Below are 23828 nucleotides of genomic sequence, written 5' to 3'. Positions count from 1 at the left end.
TGTGGGCCTGACGTTGTACCGTGACATGTGGGGGTGGGTGCCGCGTCACCTTTGACCCAAACCGGCACCCCTGCCGACTCCCGGATCTCCCGCCGGAAAGGGGAACATTTCAGCCCCGGAGCTGCTCGTCTCACTCACAGCATAACAATGAAGATGCAGGCTTAATAACTCCCATGCAGACTCAGTCATGAGCACGGCGCGATTATTTACCGGCAGCCTGCCGACGGCTCGCGGTGGTGAGAAAAAGATGACTTGCAGCCCGATGACTGGGCCGCGGCGGCGCGTTTGGACCTGGCCCAGTCTGAACGATCGGGACCGGAGGACAGGAGGTATCCACAGATACGCCGCCGGCTTTGAAGTCAGCTCAGGGCGGCGACAGATTGGCTAAAATCGGTACCGGTCGAACGGCGGGCGATGCGTCGTCATCACACGGCGGCGGCGACTGAGATTCAGTCATCGCCACCGGAGCCGGCCGACTCATAGTGTCGGCTCTTTTCCAGGCTCCTTAGAGAACCTTAGTCTGGTCTCTGGGACAGTTGGCCCCGGCGATGACTGGCTAGACCGACCCGACGTCGTGCGGAACAGGTCTGGGTCGGTGGGTCGATCCCAATTCTGATTCGGCGAGCCGAGGCACGGGTGACGCCCACTGACCGACGCGCCGACATCTGACCCAGGACAGAATTCAGTGACAGTCATCTGTCACCTGACACCTGTCTCACCAGTCATGTCTGTCAGACAGCCGCTTGCCCCGTCATCGGTGGCTGACGGTCAGATCTCAGATTTCAGACGTCGTGCTGACCAAACACGGCTGGATAATTCCGGAACGCTGACCACCGCGGTTAGACTGGTGGCGAACAGCACAGGCTAACTACTGTTACAATCCCGGACGCGGAAGAGATATACGACTTTAACACGTTCGGTTGCTCATGACAAAACATGACGACATTCTATGTAATATGGTCGTTTATTGTGAACCGGGAAAACTGACGGCTGTGTCTTGTCAGCACATAATACATACATGCATACTGCTTCCCAAGGTCTCACAAGGTAGCAATTATGATACGGAATGCATACCAAGTCCGGAGACAAAGACAAGATTAACAACCTCTGTGTGATTGCCTTGAGTTCCATGACGAGCTGTCTCAGCTCAAGAGAGATGAGGCACCTCTGCTGGTGCGGGGTCAGAGTACGACCCCATCTGGAGCTCCTTCTGTCCGGGAGGGAGAGGAGGGGGAGGGTGGCTGACCGCACTGAGTGGGCACGCCTCACTGTGGGTGGTAGGTAGGAGAGGGGCGGATATGGTCACCCTCGTCCGCCACGCCTAATTGACCGCCAAGGACACGGAGGTAGCCGGAGGGGCTGACAGACACCGCCGTCACCACCGGCACTGCCACAGCGAGCATTACTGGTGCCGCCGTCTGTGAATCGCACACAGAGTCTCTGGATAAGGTGTCAGAGGAACATGACGGGAATTATCAGACCGTGGGCCGGGTGGACCGTGTGACCCCACGATCTGTGCTGGGCTGATCAACATAATATGCGTCGCAAAAGCTGCTGCTCTTTCTTGAAGCTTATAGAGCACAGAATGAGGAAGTATGCTGAACATTCCTTTGGTTTTATTTTTGTCTGTTTTGATCGACATATGCTACACAAAGTCTGCAACTATGCTTGCTTCGCTGACGTAAGATCGTGTTTCTGAGTTCATTTCTCGCATTGTTCGGCCAAATCGACAAAGAACATCGTTCCTGGCGGTTACCTGTCATGTTATCTAAGCCGTGGGCTGTCAAGGTATTACCGTGGTGTGAACTGAGCTCCGTTCGACCGCCGATCGTAGTCCATCGGTTCAGGGAGACCGGTTCTGAGAGCGAAGGAAAATCCGACGTGGGAAGCTGAAGCTACTTTCAGCCACCCCGACCAATTGTCCGCCGAGAAACTTACGCTGTTTGAGTCAGGTAAAGACGCGACGCGGTGTGAACGTTAGCTAACTCACTGTCGATTCTCCCGGGTAAGTTTGTATTATACTTGATGGTTATGTAATTTACGGGAGTTCGTGAACGCATAAATCTTGACAGTCATGACGGACAGTCATGACGTTTGCGTCGGAGCTGTGATTTATTAGCTTCTAGCTAATATTGGCTGAAGCCTTCAATCATTCCGTGAGTAACCGAAGACAAACATGTGTTCAAGCCAGTCACGAAGAGCATAGTTACACTATTTAAAATTATCAAGATATCCAGCACTAATTGGATAGCAAATATAATGCTACGAATCAATTCATCGGGATGATCTCATCACTCACTTGCCCAGCTCCCACACGTTTGCTCTGAAGTCTGAAGATGACGTACGCTCAATGATGTCATGCAATCCAGATAAGCCGGCGCAGGCTTCCTAACGGGCAGCCCGTCACCAGACACGGTAGCCACCATGGCACGGGCCACGGACGATATCCTTTGTCATGTGTTCAGAAAAGACAGGTGAGGGACAACAAGCTTCCCATTTGTGATCAAATTGAGTCTGGCAAGTGTTTGCTGTGGAACACTAGGTAACCGCCTTGTGAATGCAATATGACGCTACTGAGTGACATTGCAATGCCGTCAGACCAAAATTGTCCACAGCAGTGGTGCTCAAGCACTTCACTTGCAAGACATATGACGACATTCTAGCCGTCGCAACCATGGAGAATGCCACCGATGCAATGCATTTCAGACGCCACATTGCAATCCTTATAAGCATTACATCGTGACGTCCGCTCTCGGTGAGATATCAGGAATTCCTCCATCTCCAGTGTGTCACTTCACCTATACCATCCTCCCCTGTCGGGTACACCTGCGCCCCGGGGCACTGGTGTCCCTGGCGGTCTGGGCGGGGGCGGGGGCGGCCGCGTCCGGTCTGTGGCCGCCGCCGCCGCCGTGAAAGCGCCTCCGTTCCCGGGAGACCGGGCCGCCGCCGTTCGTGACGTCACTTCGTGAGTAATCGGGGCGACTGTGACGGCGATCGGCGGCGGCGGTCCCGGCGCGGCGGCGACAGTGTCGGAGCGGCGGCCGACTGTGTGGCGCGCCGGGCGGCGGCGGTGTCCGGGCGGGCGGGACACGGGCGCGGACGGAGAGCGAGGGGACTCCCGATGTGATGGGAGGTGTGATGTGACGGTGTGACGCCCCGTGACGGTGTTCCAGTGAGGGATGGATCAGTGGATGGTGTTGGACGTATCGACTGTGGCTTATCTTTGATCAACGAGTGGAGATAGTGGTGACATTGGAAAACGGTGGTCCCTGGCGCCAGTGATATCGTTCGTGATGGGACGGTCAGTGTCGGTGTGTGCGTTGGTGAGCAGAGCAACTGTCAGAGGTGACCGCTACAGCTGGAGGAGCCGCTTCTAAGGTCGGCTGACCCGACCTGACCCGCTGTGACCTGGCGTCGCCCCGTCTGACCCGGCCGCACAAGAGTCATGGTGACCGCTTTATGCGGGGCCCTATCTCACGTATGTGAGTGGGCCCACTGGCTTTGGCCTTTTGTGAGTATTCTGTAGCGTTTTCCCGACCTGTTTGTACCCAGTCACGAGTTGCGCCCTCTCGAGTCACCCGAGTCACCTGTATTACTCAATAGGATGCCTTTGAGTCACGGCTGCCTTTCATCCCGACCGTGCCGCTGAGTCATCTTCAATAGATGTCTCATCGGGCGTTACTGAGCTTGTCAATGTGATAATGTCTACAGTAATAGCTCGCGCATTGTGAAGATTCGGTGCGGCGACGCTCGTCTGGTTTGCATGTTCGATCACCTTTGGCGGAGCGTGCAAAAAGGCGCCCGCTCGCTTCTCATCTAACTAGATGGTATCGGGCTGCTCGCATCCCGACGTGCAATTGGGCCGACCCGCTTCTGTGCGGCCGGCGGGTTTGATGTATCAGCTTTTGTGGGCGCCGCTCTGCAGGGAACGACGCAAACAAACGCGCTCTGCGTCATCATCGTTTACGCAGTGGCTACCCAATAGCTACCGAATGTGTTGGTAGTGACAGCCTACTCTCATCCCCTGCTAGACATTGGCAAATGCCTCATAAAACCACTAAGACGCGACAAGAACTAATGACACATTTTATCCCCTTCACTTTTTATGGACACACCATTGTGATTGGCGAGAGCTGCGCCGCGCTGTGAGCGCGGTCGGCTCACCTTGAGATTCCTGTACGACTGGCGGAACGAACCGCGGCCGGCCGCAGTCGAATGAGACGAAATCCGCGCCCATTACCGGCGAGCGGTGTGGACGGGCGCGGCGCTCAGAGGAGGGCTGCCTTCTCACGGCACAACAGCGAGAGTCAGTGCCGACCGGTGTGACTCGAACCTCGGGTCCCAGTCTCACGGGCGCCGACCGACATCGCGCCGAATCACAGCTCACGGACTGTGGACCACAGTTTCGGCCACAGTTTCGCGCTCCTTGAGACTTCAGCAGGTGGTTTGGCTAGCGAACAGGTGACTGCATGGCGGCGCCTGTCAGTCGGTGCTCACAGCCCACGACGCGGACCTTTTCACCGCCGCATTTATGGTTTTATTGGTGGAATATGCTAGCGCCGGCCATGGTCAGTGGCCACACCCCGGTGCCGAGGAACCGAGCCGTGGATAATGAGGTATAATATCAGAGGTTTCTTGGTGGGAGAGTACTGTGGGACATGCAAACCCGTGACGTGTGAACATATGAAATTACATTATAGAGATGATCCGTAAACGGGCTCGATTTATCTCTCAAATTGTTGCATATTTATTAGGTCATGAACATCTCTTGTGTAATGAAAAGCCAGTGAAACGTGAACACCACTCCAACAAATATCGACCTCTGGCACGCGACACGCATCATCCACCGTTCGTCACAGACCACCGATAGTCCAACCAGCACCCGACACGCTCCTCGCCCCAGTCAACAATAGCCGTCCCGACGGCGGCCTGGGCGATCTAGGGCGGCCGGCTGACCTGAGGGTATTTGTGTCGTGGTGTGGAGGGAAATCGACCATTGTGGATGCTGTTTGGGAGTTCGATCCGGTGGAAGGGTTGGGTATCATACTCGATTGCTTGCGATGGGATGGTAGTGATATCGGTAATCACGGCTCTGTTGCCGTCTGTCTGTCGCATTTTACGTATCTGTTGTCTGTATTTGTAATTGTGTCGCCAATACCATACTAAGGCTCGCTAACATTTAGTTGTACGATGCAACTTCGACCTTATTTTATCGGATATAAAAATATGTTATTATCTCACGCTGTTTCACATCGCTATAAGTTATAGGGATATTTAATGCTTTGGTACCTTTTGCTTGGAACCGACCATCGTCATCTCCCGCCCTTCGCTGTGACCTGTGACCTGACCGTGACCCCGCCCTTCCACAGCTGCTGTCAACCCCTGGTAACGGTCAGTCGGAGCTCGAACGTGTCCAGGAGCTGTTCCCATCGGACGACCTCGGTCTATTCTGCCGCGACCCTTCGTCTCAGGCGAGTACCGCGACACACTCCAGTCCACACACTGTGACACAATGGAACAGGACACACTCACTGTGAGCCGGGCTGCTGTGAGCTGAGTCGGTGCGACTCACACAGCGACCATCGTGTGAATCATTGCAGAGGTGTGTCGGGAGGCAGCGACGATAGGTCGCTTTTCCACCCGGCCGTGCGGAATAAAACGTCCGCAGCTGATTTACCTTCCTCGTTGTGGGTTTCACGCTCAATGTCTGCCTGCCTCATGTGACACGGGGTAAATGGATCGGTGCTGTTGATCGGCGACGGCGCTGGGCTGCAATTTGCATCCGCTTGGTCGGTGCAACGAACCGTATCTGCTCCTGTGACGCGGTATTTTAGCTCTATAAGCGATATCATTGATCCTTGACCCGTTTCCTAATATAACATGCAATCTTTCGGCAGTTCTTGTGCATGAGAATGATGCTGGTCCCGACCTGTTATCACCTCCTCTCCTTATCTGTTCACCTGTTTTTCTTATGCCTGCTTCAATCCGACCTTCCTCAGCACTCGGCCTTTAGACACCACGCCTTTGGAAGGCTCTCTAGCCCGCTGTGAGCCGCGCCTGCCGGCCGTGTTTTGGTGCAGGCAATAAAACACAAACGGCCACCACAAAGGACGGGCCGCCGATCGGCCGCCCGTCAGCGGGGCCAAGCGGCAGCCGCAGCCTTGACGAGAGCCGCCATGCGTGAACCAGCTCACATACCGAGCACCCTCCGATTGGCCTCCTTGGCTGTCGGAGCCGCGGCTGGGAGCTGTCAGAGCCGGGGTGGAGTTTTGGATTATAATCTTGGGATAAGGGGCTTGGGGGAAGTGATGCTTGGGCTACAAGACTACCTTTGGATAGGTATCGGGGGTTGAGAACGTCGAGGACTGGTTGGTAGTCGCTTTTAACAGTTGTTAGTAATATATATTTTAATGGTCGATTATGACGATTTATGTGCCAAAAAAGCTTAACTTTATGTGTGTATCAGCCCTATTTTTGTCTCATGGAAAGTGAAGCGGTTGTGTCCAGCCGCAGTACGGTCGCGGTATAGCCACGCCGCCGCCGAACTCCCACGTCCGTCTGCGTACACGCCTGGCCGACTCGGCGGCGGAAGCGGGCGCCGTTCGCTTTCATTTTGACCAGGTGGACGCGCCGCCGGGACAGTGACCACGGCCGTGGCTACGCTTTCTCCGCGGCCACACCGGCGCACTGTTTGTCATGAGAGCGCCAGTTTCGGCGCACAGATCATGTGCGCGATTGTGGTCCTGAAACGGGCCGGATGGCGCCGCGCGGCTCGTCCGGCAGTCGTAATGGGCAGTTCAGTGCCTTCGCTCATTAACGAGTGTCAGTCGGACTGTTTTCTTTTCTGGATATGTCGGATTTCTCATGGTCTGAAGTAGGGCACTACTACTGTTGGAATGCAACGCAGTAGGTGCAGAGCTAAAAAAGACGGATACAATGCCCGTATCGGTATTCTTCCTGTCATCAAATCGATAGCAAATATTGTTCTATCACTGAGTTACACAGTTGACTAATGGTCCCTTTGACACAAATCCCCATTCAATATCTGCCACAATAGACATATGTTCCGCATATTCATCCTGGAATCTACACCTGCGCCCTACTTTGACTCCTTCAGAACACCAGTCTTCAGAACATTCTTTGCTTATCCTTCCGCAGTATTGTCACATTTCACTTTTCATATCGGTCGCCCCTGCTTTCAGTCATCACGTCTTGATATTGTTGCGCCCACCCTCGCCACACCCGTCGCCACATCCTCGGCCTTCAAGGCCTCGCCGGAGGAAAGAGAGAAGATCTCCTGGTGACAAACAGCTGTCTCTCTCGTTCTCTCAGCTGACTCACGGCTGTTTCCGGTCCCCGCCCGCTGCCCCTCCCCCCCCCCCCCCCCCACTCCCTCGATACGACATCCGGCCGTCGCCGTCCTCGCGCTGCGGTGTCGTAATTGCGCCAACGGAACTCGCGCCCAGAAGGAGCTCCGGTGACTAAGTCGGAAAGTTGACAGCCGGTGGACTGCAGTTGCGGTACGACCAACCCACAAGTTCGATCAAGTCGCATGCCGCAGCCTTTGATGTCGACGTCAGATGTGAGCCGTTTCGACGAACTCAGCGCAACGGAAAACGGCGACTACAAACGTGAACCAGGTGCGGCGAGCGTGATAATCGGAAATTCATGAGCGTCATCTGCGATTGTTTTCCTATAGTGGCAGCTGCACGCTCACCCCTCAACAATGCGGCTTTATTTAGCTCCATGGCTGAAGCCGTGATGACCCATTGGCCAGGTCGACTGGTTAGAGCAGCCTCGATTCGCGGCACGTGCGGTAGACTGCTCTCGGGCGTTGGCATTGTTGAGCGTGGCGCATTCTGCAGACCTGCTGGAACGGCGCGCTCTGCCCCGGTTACCTCCGAGGGCAGTCGCCGGCGTCGCAAGGGCCCTAAGCGGACCTCCGCCGAGGTCACGGCTCCACACATACACACGGCCGGCCGTGGGTGTGTGACCGCCGCCGCGCCAGGCCGCCGGGATTTGGTGCGTGTCGGATTCGGTCCCAATTGGCTCTGGTTTGTTGGTCTGTTGCTCGGCATCCCAGCACGCCAGGCGGGTGGACGGCGGGACGGCGCGTCGCGTGCCCGGCTCCCGGACTAAGTGGCGAGGGTTGAGATTGAGACGCCGCCGGCTGCCGTCTGGCACGCTGCCTGTTCCAGTTTAATGATAACACGAATACCGTGAACTCGTCGGGGGAGGAGGGAATTACAGACACGGAGCCGCCGCGAATATAAATGACAACCATGCTTGCCGATGGTTATAGCCCAACGGTCTCCGAGATGTAGAATTAGAACACGGGACGGGAGTCCTATTATCAGATAGTAAGCTAATCATTTATTCTCGCGACTGTCTTCTTGGGCGTAAAACTCTAGTTCAAATGTTTGTTGACCAGTTAGGCTGCCTACTCACAACGTAAAATGTGGTGTATGACTACATGCCTTCCTGCACGCCGCATTCCTCATTTCATTCTTCCTACGCCTTTTAGATGTCCTCACTCCTCTCATTGTTGATAATCCGCGTCACCAAAACTTTTTTGGGCACCGTCCATATTTCCCGGCCTCTCCCACCCACGATGAGCTGACGTTGCGCCACCCACGCCCGTCTCACCCACCCCTTCTGTCACCCTGCCGCCCCGTCGCGACCACCGGGCGCCGTCATCCGATCACATTCCTCTCCCATCTGGTCTCAGTCGGCTCTATAATGGGGCGCGGCATATTCCCCAGACAGGAGGGTGCTAACTGCTAATGGTTTCCCTGATGTTCTCACCGCCGTCTACGATACAGCACCATGGGGTCAGAATTAGTGATGTCAATTACGGAAAATCGGAATACCGATACCAAACCAAATACCAACCAAAACCACGGGAAAATACCGAAACCAAACCGACTTGGGAAACTGAGGGAAATACCAACTTTTTACCGATTTCTTAGCCTCTTATACATTAGTGAGGGCTTATGATACCAACAAAATACCAAACACATTACGATTGAAATACCAAATACCAAGTTGGTATCGGTTTGGTATCGGTATACCAAAAAGTTGGTATCCGATTGACATCTCTAGTCAGAATGAAGTCACTGAGACCTACCGCGTGACATACCAACAGGAGACATTTGAGACCGCCGGCTGTTTTTGTCACTAGTTTTGGATGGTGAGAACGACCGGACCCGGACTCGGCGCTTTTACTGGTCTCTTGGCTCTCTCTAAGAGCGCAAATTGCTGCGATTAGACCTCGCGATGGAAGCACTTCACCCGTAACAGCTCCTCCGCACATTCACTCTCACTCTCACTCACTCGACGGATTTCATCTGTATTGCGCCCCGCGGCTGTCCGTACTCTCTCCTCCATATCTTTTTTACCAACTTTGTTTTTGGCCTACCAGAGTTTTACGCGTTTGAATGTCTTGTCAATTGTGTCTATTTTTTACTTACTCTTCTCTTTTATCGTTACCTGGCCCGACCTGATCTGACCAATGCCCTCCCCCTTCCACAGAGGATGAAGGGCCTGATCCGGAAGCGGTCGGCGCCGACGAGCCGCCTGCAGCGCGCGCTCTCGGCCAAGGCGCAGCGCCCCTCGTCGGCCGAGCGGTCGCCCGCCGGTACCGACGACGACAAGGAGAACAGCGAGCCGCCGGGTGACGTCACCGACGCGCCGGCGCGCCGCCAGTTCGTCATGGAGACCGCCGTCCAGTTCACTGTGGTGAGTACGATTCTCGACGCTGTGGATGATCGGTGGAGCTCTGAGTGCACCTGGGCTTGCAGCGTGGCTGACTTCGTGTACGGTCGTAACTTTTTTTTTAAAGAGCCCGATTAGCTGTAAGTGTGTTGATAACTCGGTTAGGTTAGGAAGCTAACCGAACCCATTTTGGCTTGAAGTTAATCCGGAGCTGATGACTTATGCATTGTTGGCCGTTGGATACTGGACTGCGCTGCTTTTGAAAGGGGTCATGCAGTCCTGTGCTATCGGTGTTGTCAAGGCAACACAGGCGTGTGCTTGGGCCCATAGCACAGCACCTAGATTCGGCGCCCACAGGATGTCACTGATTGCAAGTGAGCCGCTTTCACGCTGTTGAGTCAATGTGCCAACTCAGTCGCGATAACGTTTTGCGGTCTGGCATAGATTGCGAGCGATACTCACAAAACGGCCGGCGCATTCTGCCACGATTAACGAACCCACCAGTCCAATTACGAAGGCCGCTCGTGAAGGCCGCGCGCTATGAGCATACCCGACCTTCCAACCTGCCCCGTCATCCGCCAACCCGTACGCCGCACGTAACTCGCGGCGGCATTAGCCGCTACTGACTGTCATGGGCCCACGGCTGATACCCGGATTAACGTGTCGCGAATATGGCACTCACGTGGTCACTTGGTGTGCTGAATTAAGCTCCTGTGGGACGTCTAAATGACTCACTTGGGTCAGGTTTATGCCTTACCGTGCCCGCCACCGAAGCACGACCCGGGCCGGGACAGGTACGAACTACGAAGGACGAGTGAGTCGTGTCTGTTACTCGTTATCTCCAGTGGCCATCTATCCCAGTGCGGCGTGTACCTGCCACCGAGGACAACCGATGGGAGGGTGCGGTGGGGCTAACGGAGGTCTCCTGGTATAATGAGTCGGTTTTTCACTCGGGGTTTGTCCTTCCCTCTAACAACGGTGGCCACGAGTGACCGTCTAGACCCATAACCGCGTGGCGACGAGGGAGGGGTTGGCGGTGGGGACGGCATGGTTGATCAGGAGAGGTAGCGGAGTAGACGGTCAGCTAGCGGCGCGAGTGGCCTGTCCTGTTAGAACGGCTGAGTCCTCATCCACGAGAGCTCAGCTGCAGCAGGACTACTAACGGTACACAGATCGATCGGGGTAATTTACTAACAGTCCATCCGGTATTTCTATTTAATCGGGTATACCTACATCAGCCATCTGGCTACACTGCGTGCTGGTTGGTATTTGAATGATCGCCCATGTAAAACGGTACGCGAGTTTAACCGATAACCCGTCCTCGGGACCTCCTTACCTGGTTAGATATCGGTCGATTATGATGGAGCTGAGCAAGTTTTAAGTAGCATGTTGTGAACATTCTAGTTATAACCGTCGTCTTTGAATGTAGAATATTGGCTGGGTGATTGACTGTGACTCCGTCCAAGTGAATGATATCGCAGTTGTTGGTCTCTAGATTGCCTCATCTTTGTAGTCTAGTGGAGGCCCAGCGTATCTGCCCGCTTCTAGCCTTTTCCCGACGCGGTGATGCGTGACATAAATCAACGCTGCTCTGCTCTTCAATAATCAGTACCGAGGACGGGAGGACAGGGTCCCGAGATTTCCGACCACACATTTAGAGAGTAGGTCATTAGGCTGCAGTCGAGCTTGCAACTAAATCTACTTAGAGGAATGAAACACACTTTCTACTGCAGTACAGTTTTGGTAGGTCTGCTGCTATACTAAGTGAGTACGGTGAAGGCTTAGGTATAAGGATCTCTAGCTAAAATCCATCGATAATTGTCTTCAAACTGTCATACGAAGTAGGTACTCTGGAGCATTTAAGTAGCCAACAAGTCAACTAAGTGCATAAGCTAATTTGTCGAACGATACTTCTGGTAAAACCAACAGTCTAAAACCAACAATTTATCTTGATGGATAAACCACACTTCGTCTTCTCTAACGGCCGCAAATAACAGGAGCATTCCACCAGAGCGGCTTTATGGTCTGTGATCGGCTCACGTCGTTCTGTTCTGTCCGCTGTGTGCACTGAGGCGTGAAGTGATGATCTGCGCGAGCCGCCGATCCGACCCCACGCGTCTCTCTGCAGACATTAGTGGGCTCACCGGTACTCGGCGCTATAGTTAGAGCGAGCTGGGTGGTTTGAGCCACGCACCGCCGCACAGGGAGAGGTTCGAAGCTTTCAGGTCGGATAGATCGCCAGTAGACCGGCCGAAAGTGGTCAGGGGGCGGTCCAGTGACCCACCCGTCTAGATCACCCAGATGACCTCCGTAAGTGGTTCGCCGTGACTATGCTCGGCGACCAAGACTTCCAACTATTCGTGCTTTCCCGGTGGGACAGGCCCAGCCTCTGGCCAGGCCGCCTGAGTTGACCGAGCTGACCGCGACCCTTTCAGAACCACAATAGCCTCGCATGACCCGCCGGCTACCTCGTCTCACTTTAATGACTGCCACCCGCGCCGCTTTTGTCTTACGCGCTTCAGGTAATCGAGGCAGGGTGTCGGTGGCCGGCAGTGGCGCGTGTCGTGTCCCTCTCGGCCTACATCGTTCTCCAGCAGCTCGAGTGTCTACCAGGATGTCCCGACGGCCGTCTGACCAGGCACCGACCGGGTCACGGGCAGCTCTCACCGCCCGATCACCGGGCGGAGCGGCCGCTCGGAACCAGACAGCGGCATCACAGGCGCGCACGGAATCCGATCGGACAGTTTCAGATAGCGCGGCTGCAGAGCGGGCGCTGATGTTAAGTAGTTGAACGGCTGGTGTCTGAGCCGGGCTCTCGGTGGTGCGGGGAGACTCGGGTGGGCGCCGCCCTGATCTCGGGCGTGGTGCTGCCTCTGTGGAGCGCAGTTCCCCGAACGGAGGTGGCAAGTGGGTCGCGCGGGGCTGAGCCGTTCGCGAATGCAGACGGCAGGCGCGCTCAGCTCGGTCCGGTCAGCAGAAGAGGCCCCTGGTTCCGGCTGCCAACACGGACCGCCGAAATCGACGGAAGCTTGCGTGACGGCATCAGTGGGTTGGAGGAACTTCGTTCAGTGAGTTCATAACGTCAGTGCAAGTTTCTGCGGTCATGATGTCATACATCAGCAGCGCAGTTGCTGATCCCGTGCCCTCAACTTCCCGAGCTGGGCCTCAGTGGTATGTCGAATTATCATCAGCTGAGCCGGAGTCCATCGACCCATTGTGTCGGCCCATGATGAATGCTGTGACTAATTGCTCGAACATTAATGTAACCGCCGTATCGCCTATTAGCCGCCGAACCTGTCTGCCGACCCGTCTCGCGGAGGCCGCCGGCCGGTCGGACTGAGAGGAAAGCCGCTCATCTCGCCATGGGCGGCGGAACGGGGGGGGGGGCACCGTGCCCCCCCCCTTTGCTTTTGTCATTTTAACATTAGCCCTATGGGCGTTGCATGGAAAGAATGGGACCAAAAGTCGGCAGTACCCCCCCCCCCCCCCTTTAATTGAAGGTGTTCCGCCGCCGCTGCATCTCGCTGCAACCCTGACTGGACATTAAACGACCGATGGGTGTTGGCGAGTTCGGGGCTATATAAACTTAGCTATTTTGCTGGGTCATGTGAAGACACGACGTTCTTTCTGATCGCCCACTAACTTCTGTATGGAGCGTCGTCTTAGTCCGCCTAGTCTAAATTCAGTACCGCGCTGATTTATTAGCATAATCTTATCAGTGAGCAGTTCCGTTTCATCACTGCTATCGATAAGACACAGAGACGGTCAAATATAGACCCCGCGCCTTCAAAGCTGCTTCCTCGTCGGTGTGCTATCTGGTCTGCGCGGTGGGATCAGCTCCTCTCGCTGAGGGAGATGAGTTAGTTTCACAAAGATACGGCCGTGTTTGCGTATAATCCTTTACAGAGCACGGGGTGCCCTTCTAAGGATTTATACACCGCCGAAATGCGACGGCCGGCTTAGACAGAAAGCCATGCCAAGGTATTTTGGAGCGGCATATTCAATGAGACCGGACGCTAATGAGTAATGATCTACCTTCAGAGGTGTTTTATACTCTTGGCTTTGGTGGTAGTATGCGACATGATGTTCTAATATGCGCCGTATGTGAGACATCGTTAGCGGCGTGTCAGTTCCTGAGACTGATGGACCGCTGTGTGGGGTGTAGCGTCTGTCGGGAAATTCGGCAGGTTATCCTGCATTCCTGTGAATTAGCCCCGTTTTCAGGAGGATATTCGAGCAGGCGAGGCTGCTGATCGTATCCAAAGAATGGTGCGAGTGATCTTCTTTTCCTGCGATCATGTATGTAGCGTAGCTGGAAGTCTTGCAGATAATATTTCATTAAGTTACAGTTGCAGTGCTTAAATTCTGAACATGCTTTGAGGAAGACTGTGGGTATTTTGGGTTGCTTCGTCAGAATATAGGAAACGAGCTATGCCGTATTAATGTAACGTGACTTCTTGTTCTAATACTTAAATGAATCTCGTTCTCATCTGAGCTTCCTTGAAGGCTGGAACTGATGAAGACGATCCGATTTGAGGCTTTATTTTATCATCAAACCACTCAATGATCGGGCAATGCTGTGGATATGACCGCAGGAATGAATTGCTCATAGTAAATGAACAATGGGCAAAGCCAGCGTTGGAAATAGTGTCAGCAATTTCATGGCTTTCTTGATAAGCAAAACGACTCACCTAAATCGCCTTTGATCGAACATCATCCTTTCGAAGTCATCCATCCCTGATCACGTACAGGCTCTCCCCGATAGACATCCCGCTTGGGTCAGTCCTCCTTACCTGTTCCCCGGTCCTCGGGGTTATTATCCAGTCTGGCGGCGTACCCAGGGTGATGTTATCACCCGTCGCGTGTCACCGGTCCCCTCATCATCTGCCCTCGTCCCCGCACACGAACCTGTCGCTTGTGGTTTGTGGTGACGGTCGGCTCGCGTCGAGATGCCCTCCTGAGAGGGAACTGCTTCGCCCCGATCGCTGTCTCGCGAGGATTGAAGAGTGTTCTCTTGCAGCTAGCTTTTTTAAGCTGACGGATATACGTTACCATGAAGATACTCAAGATGGCATGCTGTGTGGGTGCTTTGTTTTCTATTCGCCGTGAGCCGTCAGACCAGCGTGTCACGTCCGCCTGAGGTCCATTGATCTTGTCGAGTCTACTCAAGTGTGTCGGACGCTATGGATGCCCCTTGGAGCCTCCTTGTCAGTCACAAAAACGCTCCCCACCAGCCGCCGGCGCCGCCCGAACGGCCGACCGGATTCGCGCATTCCGCGCCCAGTAATTGACCAACTCCTTTTCGGTTGACTCGGCGGCGTCGGGCGCGCCGGACCGCGCCGAAAAAGTCGAGTGCGCGCGCCGGCGCGAGGCGTTGTAGGTCGGTGTAGGTCGTTGGGACGCTGCGCGCCGGCGCGCGCCTCAGAGGTCGGCGCCGGGTCGCGTCATGCCGCTGCCGGTGCCGGCGTGAGATGTTGCGACGCGCAAAAACTCCGCCTTGTGCGCGGCGCGTTCGGTGACCGGCCGACCCCGGATCTGCGCCGACCCGGAGGCTGACGTACGGCGCGACGGGGCGTGTCCTGCGCACCATCGTGTTTGTTTCTCGGCCGGCGACCCGAATGCGTCGGCCCGACAGAGATGTAGTAAGGATGTCAGGACTGTGAGTGGGTGTATACAATGCAGCAGAGAAATATGTGACCACTTAAACGCGTCTTTCATCCAGAGATAACGATGCGGCTTTCGAAATCTGAGCAGCGGGTTTTGCAATGATGCTTGAAGAATGTTGGTATTGCCTCTAAATGTCGTAGTCGCCTTTCAACACTGCGCATCGCTGGATTGTTGTGTTTCAAGTGATGAAAAATTGTCCGTGATTGGAACGAGCGCACCATTTCTTTGCTGATCACGTACTGGTGCTAATTACCGAACTCTGACAGCGATAAGGCGGCGTCGCTGTTCAACAACACGTCACCTTTCAACACTGCGCATCGCTGGAGTGTTGTGTTTCAAGGGATGAAAAATCGTCCGTGATTGGAACGAGCCCAGCATTTCTTTGCTGATCACGTACTGGTGCTAATTACCGAACTCTACAGCGATAAGGCGGCGATGGCTCTTAGATGGGCGATTTGCATCGGCTGGGCTGCCGTGAAGGTCGCAGGGAGCGGCTGACTGGGCGGTGACCGGAGAGGGCTGGGGCGTCCACCTTCGTCTATCGACCGCCTGCCGTGTCTAGCAACAGCTGGGAAGACGTAGCAACACCTGGCGACACCTGGTCCCACCTGGTGCCACCTGTTCCTCCCCACAGCAAACACTGCTCACTAGTGCTCACAGTCACCGATGACGTCTTCCCTCTCCGGTGATGTTTTCTTATCAGGTGGTTTTCGGCGGCGCGCCCCTCCTCTGTTCTTCTGGCCAGTCACGCCCCATGGACCATTAGTTACCCATTAGCAGCTAATGTTCGTCGCCGAGCGACGGCTGATCACGATGACTCCTCTGATTGGAAAATACTGCAGCGTATCTCAGTGCTCATCTGAAAGACGGTGCTTGGAAACATGTGACTTGCGCTTGGCTTGCTGCATACGTCCTCTTTCTTCCCATTTGCCCGATTCTTTTTGTCTCGTTCCCGTTTCCCCATCTTCTCATGTCCTATCTACCCTATCCCATCTTCCCCGTTCCCCCTTGTTCTGCCTCATCCCGTGGTTTCTCATTATCTGCCTTCTTCTCCCGTATCGTCCTCAACACTCTTTTTCTTTCCTCCACTCCGTCCGTTCCGTCACGTCTTCTTGTCTTGCCTCACCCTCCGCTCGTACCTGATGCCTCGGCCGGGCCGATACGTCAGCGCCGTTTGTAGATGCGCCGTGTGAGACAACAGAAGCCGTGTCCGCCGGCTGCAGAGCGGATTAACGGCCCGCCGACGCACCGGCGGCGCACCGTATTTACGGCGCTGTTTGCCTGATCAAAGATCCGTGTTTGCCGCGCTGTGCAGTGTCAGATGGAGAAGATGGCGCAATCGCGTCCTGTAGCTACGAGCGAATGCAGCGACGCGGTGCTCCCCTCGTCCATCGTGCAGATAAAACCGCCAGTGTCCCGCTTTGTTTTGGTCTTACTTTATTGATTCTCACCTCGGTTGCATATCTGATCATCTGCAATGTGTCTTCCCTCGTTGACCGAGGTTCGCTGGAGATAACGTGTTTTGTGTGTCCTCAGGGCGCGCAGTCGCAGGACCGGCACCTGTTTCTCTTCACCGACATGCTGCTGGTGGCCAAGGCGCGCTCCGGCGGCAACTTCAAGCTGAAGGAGAAGGTGCGCCTGTCGGAGATGTGGCTGGCCGGCTGTCTGGACGACGTGGCTGAGGTGGCCAAGGACCCGGCCACCTCCTTCGTCATCGGCTGGCCCACCACTAACGTCGTCGTTACCTTCAGGTGAGTCCTGGATGAGATCACATTGCCTAGCCAATGCATTGAAATTGAATGGAAGTCGCGGGTTATGCTGGAGCCGCGGGCAATGAAAACTCCACCCGGCTCTAACTGCCGCGCCATTGTGCGTTTCATGGCCTGCGGCATAGAGACGGTATCGCACTTTCGAGCGGCGCTCATTTGGGAAAAACTCTGGCCAGCGTGCGGTGAGATAATTGGTCGGTAGTCGCGTGCCGCCGTCCGCCGGAGTGACCGCACCGGCGGAGAAAGTGTGTCGGTGCCGAGCGTCGGTGGCTGACCGCCGACGGTGGCCGCCGCCGTCGTGTTCACGGGGTGAGGTCGCGGTCCCGCGGCGGTCACCACTGCGCGACACGGGCCGCTGGGCGCCCTCCCCGGCCCTGCCATGATGTCATCGGAACTGGTTACAACCGGTACCAGGAGGACAGAGGAGTGCCGGCCCATGAAATATTCAGGGGGCTTAACGGAGGATTCCGGTGACTCTTCCATTGATCAGTCGCCAACTAAAAGTTTTACTTGTTGTATGACGAAAAGCACACACAAGACAAGGTTCAAGGCATTTTGTACCGAAATGTGTCGCTTTGATATGTGATCACTGTTCTGAAGTAACTCATATTTCTGCTCAGCCTTAGAAATGTTCCAAAAATTAAATGTTCTGTATATTGTGATGTCTGGCGACTTTAAACTGATGTGATGAGACTCTTAGCGCAGTAAGGGGAGCGTCTTTGGTCCGTGTCCGGTCTGTCTGTCCTACTAACAGTCACCCACCCCATCCACCCCCCGCCGGTCGGCGCAGAAAGCGGGCCTTCACGGACCGCCAAAGAACAAGGGAGGCGTCTCCTCGCCTCATCAAGCCACAAAAATGAGGTCGCTGTGCCGGGAAAACAAATGAGGTTATCGCCGGCTGCGACACACGTTACTTGCAGTCCTCAACAGGGCGATAGATTGTCGTCTAAAAACGAAGCACTTATGCTCATGGTGTTTTTAGCGCCGGCGCTTTTCCCTACAGAACTGCTTGTCATGTCGAGTGGGCGGGCTGTGAGCCGTTAAGCGTTTTTGCCATTTGGAGTTATTGATCATGATCGAGGAGGCTGAGTGCAACATGACCAATGGGCACCTACGGAGGCACTCAATCACGCTGAAGGGGATTTCACGTGCCACGAGGTGTGACCGCGGCGGCTCGAAGAGACGAACGGCCACTCCGGCATCGACTCTGAACAGCGAGCTCTCCTCGGAGCTGGAACCGCGATCGGACTCGATAAAACATACCACAGCCGAGTCGAGTCGGTCCCACTGTAACCTTGGAGCGACCCTGACGCAGGTCCGGCCACTAAAATTCGCCGCGTGTTCCCAGCCTATTGGTCGGACATCTATTGGTCGCCGACTGAGCCCGCGTCTTCCGCTCCGAGTGTGCAGAGTTCGCTGTGTCAGCCACTGCCGCGTCGTTACTGGAACCATTTGCGACCGCGACAGTCTTGTAGCTCGGAGTTCGCGAGCCGACTGAACTCTTCCGGCACTCCTGACAAGCGGACGGCTTCAGCTCCTACCTCCTCCTCCCGACCTTGCCTTCCCCTTTCGACTGAGAAACCTCAGTCACCTGACACCGTGTTATGAGAAAATACAGTGAGTTACGCCACCGACGCGAACCGTCGAGTGACCATCGGCCACTCTCAGGAAACGAGCCGCCCTCCTGACGCGCCCGGGGAACGCGTGGCGCGCGACGCCCGCGGGGAGGCCGAGGGCAGACGTTGCGTCTGTGGCGGCTCGGCCAGGACGGTTGCGCAGCTGTGTCGCCGCAAGCCGCCGACGCCTGGTCCAGTCATGCTTGCCCATGCCAACCGTCTCGGTTCCGCCGCGGCCGGTGAGGGCCGGCTGGGTTGCGCCAGGCGATGGGGTTGCAGATAGCTGCCTCTCACAGGCGTCACAACAGTGTGCCGGCCCGCTGGTGGCGACTGGCTGATATCACTCTCAGTCATATATGGTGTGGAAATGACGGGCCAGCCTTCAACAGCCCTCACATTGTAATGATGTCTATCTGTCATAATGTGAGCGCTTGACGAGAGTCAATGCGGGTAGGGATTGGAATGCTCTGCATCAAATCCCACCGTCTTGGAAAGCTATCTAGCGCACCATTCAGCAGCCCAACTGTTGTCAAACACTGTCCGCTTCCACCCTCGTCACCGCCATCCATGCCCGTCACCGCCGTCCGTCCCTGTCCTACCGCACTGCGGCGACCGTTGACGCCACTGACCTTGGTCACTGACGAGCCCGCCCCGCCCAGCTCGCCGACCCGTGACTCCTAATTGGCCGCGAAATAATAGCCGGCCGCGCTCCTCGCCGCCCGTGTTTATACGACCGGCCCTCTTCCCATTAGTGGCCTCCATTCTTCAGCACAATGGACTAGAGGAGGGCTCCTTCTCAACGCCGCCCTATTGGCGTCGGCGTCTTGGAGCGGTGTCCACTAATAGCTGCGGTCTGAGAGTCCGAGCATGCCCGCGCCGCGGCGGGAAGACCGCTTGCCCTGGGGTGATGTGGACTCCACTGTGGGTGGAGATGGAGTCAAATTACCGCGCGCCGCGAACGCCGCGCTCACGGCCGTCGGTGGACTCCTGTACGCCATAATTGCCGCAATCTTCGCGCCGCCGGAATTCGCCGACAGACTAGGCTCGTCCGACCCACGCGCGTCACTCGCACGCTAACAACGAACGTGCGTCATCGCGGGCGGCTGGGCGGCGCTCCGACGGGGATCAGACGGCTAACGGGCTGATATCGTGAGCACGGAGGGGTCAGGTGGAGCCAATTCCGACACGGTATCCGGCTAGAAGAGCTGGTGAGCCGCCGCCGATTCTCCGGCCGTCACGCGCGCCCGGGAGCGGCCACAATAGCCCTGCCTCCGCGTGCCCCTGTATCACTCCCGTGAGCTGGGCCACAGGTGTGCAGTGGGCGCCCTTCCTTGTTTGGTGCCGGGAGTCGCGTCCCTTCCCGTCCGCGGCGCCCGCTGCTGTGTCATCAGCGATCGGCGCCGTCACCGGACTCCTCCCGACCGGTGCCCGCGGCGCTGACTTCCCCCTGCTGCGCGCCGCGCCGCCGCCGGCCGCGGGGCAGGTCCGTCCGCCCGGCCGGCCGTCCACCATTTGTCCGCGCGCCGCTGTTTTGGCGACCGATCGGGCGCCCGGGGCCGGCGCGCTGAATGGAGGGGCGCTGCCGGCTCCTGCTCGCCGGCCGCTCCTGGCACGCCGGGAGAGGGACGGAGGGGACGGGGCAGAGCAGGGAGCTGACCTGCCGACCGGCCGCCGCGCCAGTCTGCGTGTGCGTGTGTCGGGGATGGGGTGCGCGACCTCCGTGCCGGGCCCGGCGCGGGCTGGGGGTGACGAGTGTGATGGCGGCCGTAGCTGTATCTGTGTGAGGAGACCGACCACCGGACCCCCGCTCTCGGTAGTTGTAAGGTAAATGCATTCGCCGAAGGGAAACTGGCGCGAGCGATGCAGGTTTCGCGATGGACATGTGTTTTGGGATAGCCCTGCCTAAGACATTGGTTATCGTGCTTGCAGTGTTTTTCATTAGCCATGCTGTGGATTGAAATGGTTGTGTGGACGGCTGTTTTTCCCACGGCTGTTTGTGGGGACATGCACCAGAGGGACGAAGGAAAACAAGAAAATTACGCGGATCATTAGATATCGATTATCCATGGGTGTCGTATTGCGCTATCTGGGTCTATAAATACACCAAGGTCACCTCAACATGTGACTGTTTAGATATTTCAGTAGCACAATGTCACACAACCGCATACCTACTGTTACTAATTGACGTGCAAAACTGTTAACGTCCAATTGTAATACTTCCCTCTTTCGTTCATACCATTCGCTAACGTGTTTTCCTTTCTTTATTCCAGTGGCCCGGCGCGCGACCTCTGGTACAACAAGCTCAGTCAACTGATTGCCGCAGAGAGGGAGCACGAGGCCAAGGCGACGGCGATCCACGTGCTGTACCGCGACCCGGGCAGCAACTCTGACCTGGTGAGTACCGAGCAGTGAGCACCCTTCCCGTCCTCCCCGGTCCCCGGCCGCCGTCCGGCCCCGCCGCGGCGCCACCGTCCGGCGTCCGGCGCGCCGCCAGACGCGCCGCCCCCGACTCCGTCTCCGGTCACTGACAGCGACTCACGGATCATCCCCAGACGCGGCCGACGCAGCCGAATCCATTATTTATGCAAATGTCATCCGGCGACGCCGGCCTGCCCCGATGATTAGACCGATAATTGGAGCTCGTTTGTCATTAACGCGGAGAGCTGGTCTGCTTGGACTGAGTGGACGATTGATTTGGACTGTTTTTGTATCACACGTGCTATAATTTTGGCCGGCGGGTGGAAGCGGACACCTCAGCCCGAGGTGGATAGGCCAATGATCCACCCCCAAGCGGACCGCCAACAGATCTCTGGTGATACCGCTATGTGTTAAACTGCAGTCTTTTGGTGCTAGTTTTCTGTGATGAAATGCAGTCGCCTGGTGGTAGTGTTATGTGCCACTTTGAAGTCTCCATTGCCGCGATACCGCATGGTTGGATATTACCAGGGTTTGGTGTTTGTTTGATTTTTCAAATAAACAAACATAAACATTAAACAAACTGTTCACGAACAAATGTGTTCGCGAACAAGTGACGTCATCGGTCAAATTTTGGTAAACAAACAACGAACAGTTTGCGAACGTTCATGAACTGTTCGCGAACACGGTAAAGAGGGGGTAGATAAGACCCCCTCCTTAGCCATTTCGCTCCTAATTGAGATAGAACCTTGCGGAAAAAGCCAGCGTGTGCGTCTTTACGAACCAAAGCGATTGGTATCCGATTTCAAGGTCTTGCACCAACCGGTGACCCCTGAGGTCAGGTGGTCAAGTGTCATAAAGTAGGGGTTTGGTTTTTAGTAAATAACTTCGCCACAAATGGGGATAGAGCCGCGATTGTGGCACCATCGTGCTCGTCGTGGCCAGGCGCGTCGAACGATATACTTTTTGTTTGGCTTAGGTCTTTTTAGGATGTTGACCTCAGGTCAAGGTCAGGTCAAAGCCAATCGGGTCACAAAGCTGCATGGAGGATGTCATGCTGCATATCATTCGATGTGGCAGTTCTTTCTGAGTCAAGTGATGGCTCAACCGACTCGCTAGCTCAATTTGATCGGAAGTTATTAGCGAAAAGTTCCTATTACACCAAACAACCTTAGTAGCGTCTTATATGACGTCATGCATGGTCTTAAATGCACAATTTAAGCCTCAGTGTTGCAAGATTAATTGTGAATCACGATTCCATGTGCTTGATATATGACTGATGCATTTTTCACATGTAAAACATGTCTGCAGTCATGTCTGCACCGTATGATAACAATTGCTAGAAATAGTAATATGATAACAATTGCTAGAAAGATATAAGAAATGATGACTTGTTCATGAACGTTCATGAACGTTCACGAACTGTTCGTGAACAGAGAATCGTTTGTGAACATGTGACCTTGAATGCCAAAATTCTTAAACTATCAAATAAACAAACAAACAAACATTGTTCACGAACTGTTCATGAACAAATATACAAACACCGAACCCTGGATATTACTGCTTTCAACTGGATTGAGTTATCACTGGGTCACGTCAATGTCGCGGGATTTTCGTGACTGTGGTCAGCACCGATACGACGAAGGAAAACGTTGACGGTCAGGTGTATCGAAAGCATGTGGGAGGGATTACCATGTTTTACAATATCGTTGCTAATTCGGCCGTCAGTTCTGACCCAGTCCGGGTAGCTGCGCCATCCTATCTGATGCACGCCCGTCGCCCACGACGAAGTCTACTGATGTTGAAACTGCTGCACAAAAAAATGCACGCATACACGTGCAGTAGGAAATCTTCCGTTATCTGGGACCACATAATTAGCAAACGGGCCTACTCATTAAGTGGAGCACTTAATTTGCACCGTGTGAAAATCATCGCACTTTGCCAGATTCATACGCAGTCTTTAGCGCGTTGAACGTTCCCAGTCTTTCGTAAGGGAAGCACTGATCTACATTCCCAAGCGTAGTCGGTTTGAGACCATCAGTCAGCTAAAAAACCATTCGATATTAGCGTTAATAAGGAGTCGGCGTGCTCTGAGGTCCCGGCGCTTTGCTGAAGTCGCATTAAGCGTCCGTTAGCATGCAGGTGCGTTGGTTCAGAGGTGAATTAGCGGCGTGGATGGTTCGCACCTGCATCTGCAGAGCGGAGCGCCACGCTGGAACGCTAACAACGTGTAAATGATGGGTCAGCGAGCGTCGGCCCGGCGCAGACCGCTCGCTGCAGCGCTGTCGAGAAAGGCGAGTACGCGCAGAGACGTGTAATACAGATCGACCTCGCGGTGCTGATGGCAGGCTTGGTAGGGACGTTCTCTCTGTTGAGCACTCAATGCCCCTCCGGGGCCTGCTCTCAAGACCTGTGTCGAGTGGAACCACCTCACCTAATTATTGCCCGTTTCAAAATTATCCATTGGAAAGAAGGATATCGAATTGCTTTCAAAATATTAAGTAATGGTCTGCATTGTTGTGCTGTAACTCTTTATTTGCGTGCGGATGTTATCTTGACTGAAAATTGTTTGTATACATTTAAACGTTTGACGCATGACTGCTATATGTAGTGGCAGATAAACGTAAAAGCACACGTGGCATTGTTT

At 55.1% G+C, this 23828-nt stretch overlaps 1 protein-coding gene across 1 annotated transcript in view; it reads left to right on the top strand.

The window, feature by feature from the left end:
- The window catches only part of LOC122392220 (rho GTPase-activating protein 20-like), a 140424-nt gene that overhangs the window by 110650 nt on the left and 5946 nt on the right, over window positions 1–23828 (top strand). The window contains exons 7-10 of the mRNA XM_043386837.1: window positions 5370–5471; window positions 9532–9738; window positions 16918–17132; window positions 21037–21160. Coding sequence (XP_043242772.1) covers window positions 5370–5471; window positions 9532–9738; window positions 16918–17132; window positions 21037–21160 — 648 coding nt within the window. The remainder of the gene's footprint in view (window positions 1–5369; window positions 5472–9531; window positions 9739–16917; window positions 17133–21036; window positions 21161–23828) is intronic.

The sequence above is a fragment of the Amphibalanus amphitrite genome, unplaced genomic scaffold, assembly GCF_019059575.1.
Source record: "Amphibalanus amphitrite isolate SeventyFive unplaced genomic scaffold, NRLGWU_Aamphi_draft 000475F_arrow, whole genome shotgun sequence".
Classification (NCBI taxonomy): domain Eukaryota; kingdom Metazoa; phylum Arthropoda; class Thecostraca; order Balanomorpha; family Balanidae; genus Amphibalanus; species Amphibalanus amphitrite.
The sequence above is the reverse complement of the archived record's forward strand: the minus strand, read 5'-3'. Positions and strand labels throughout refer to the sequence as shown.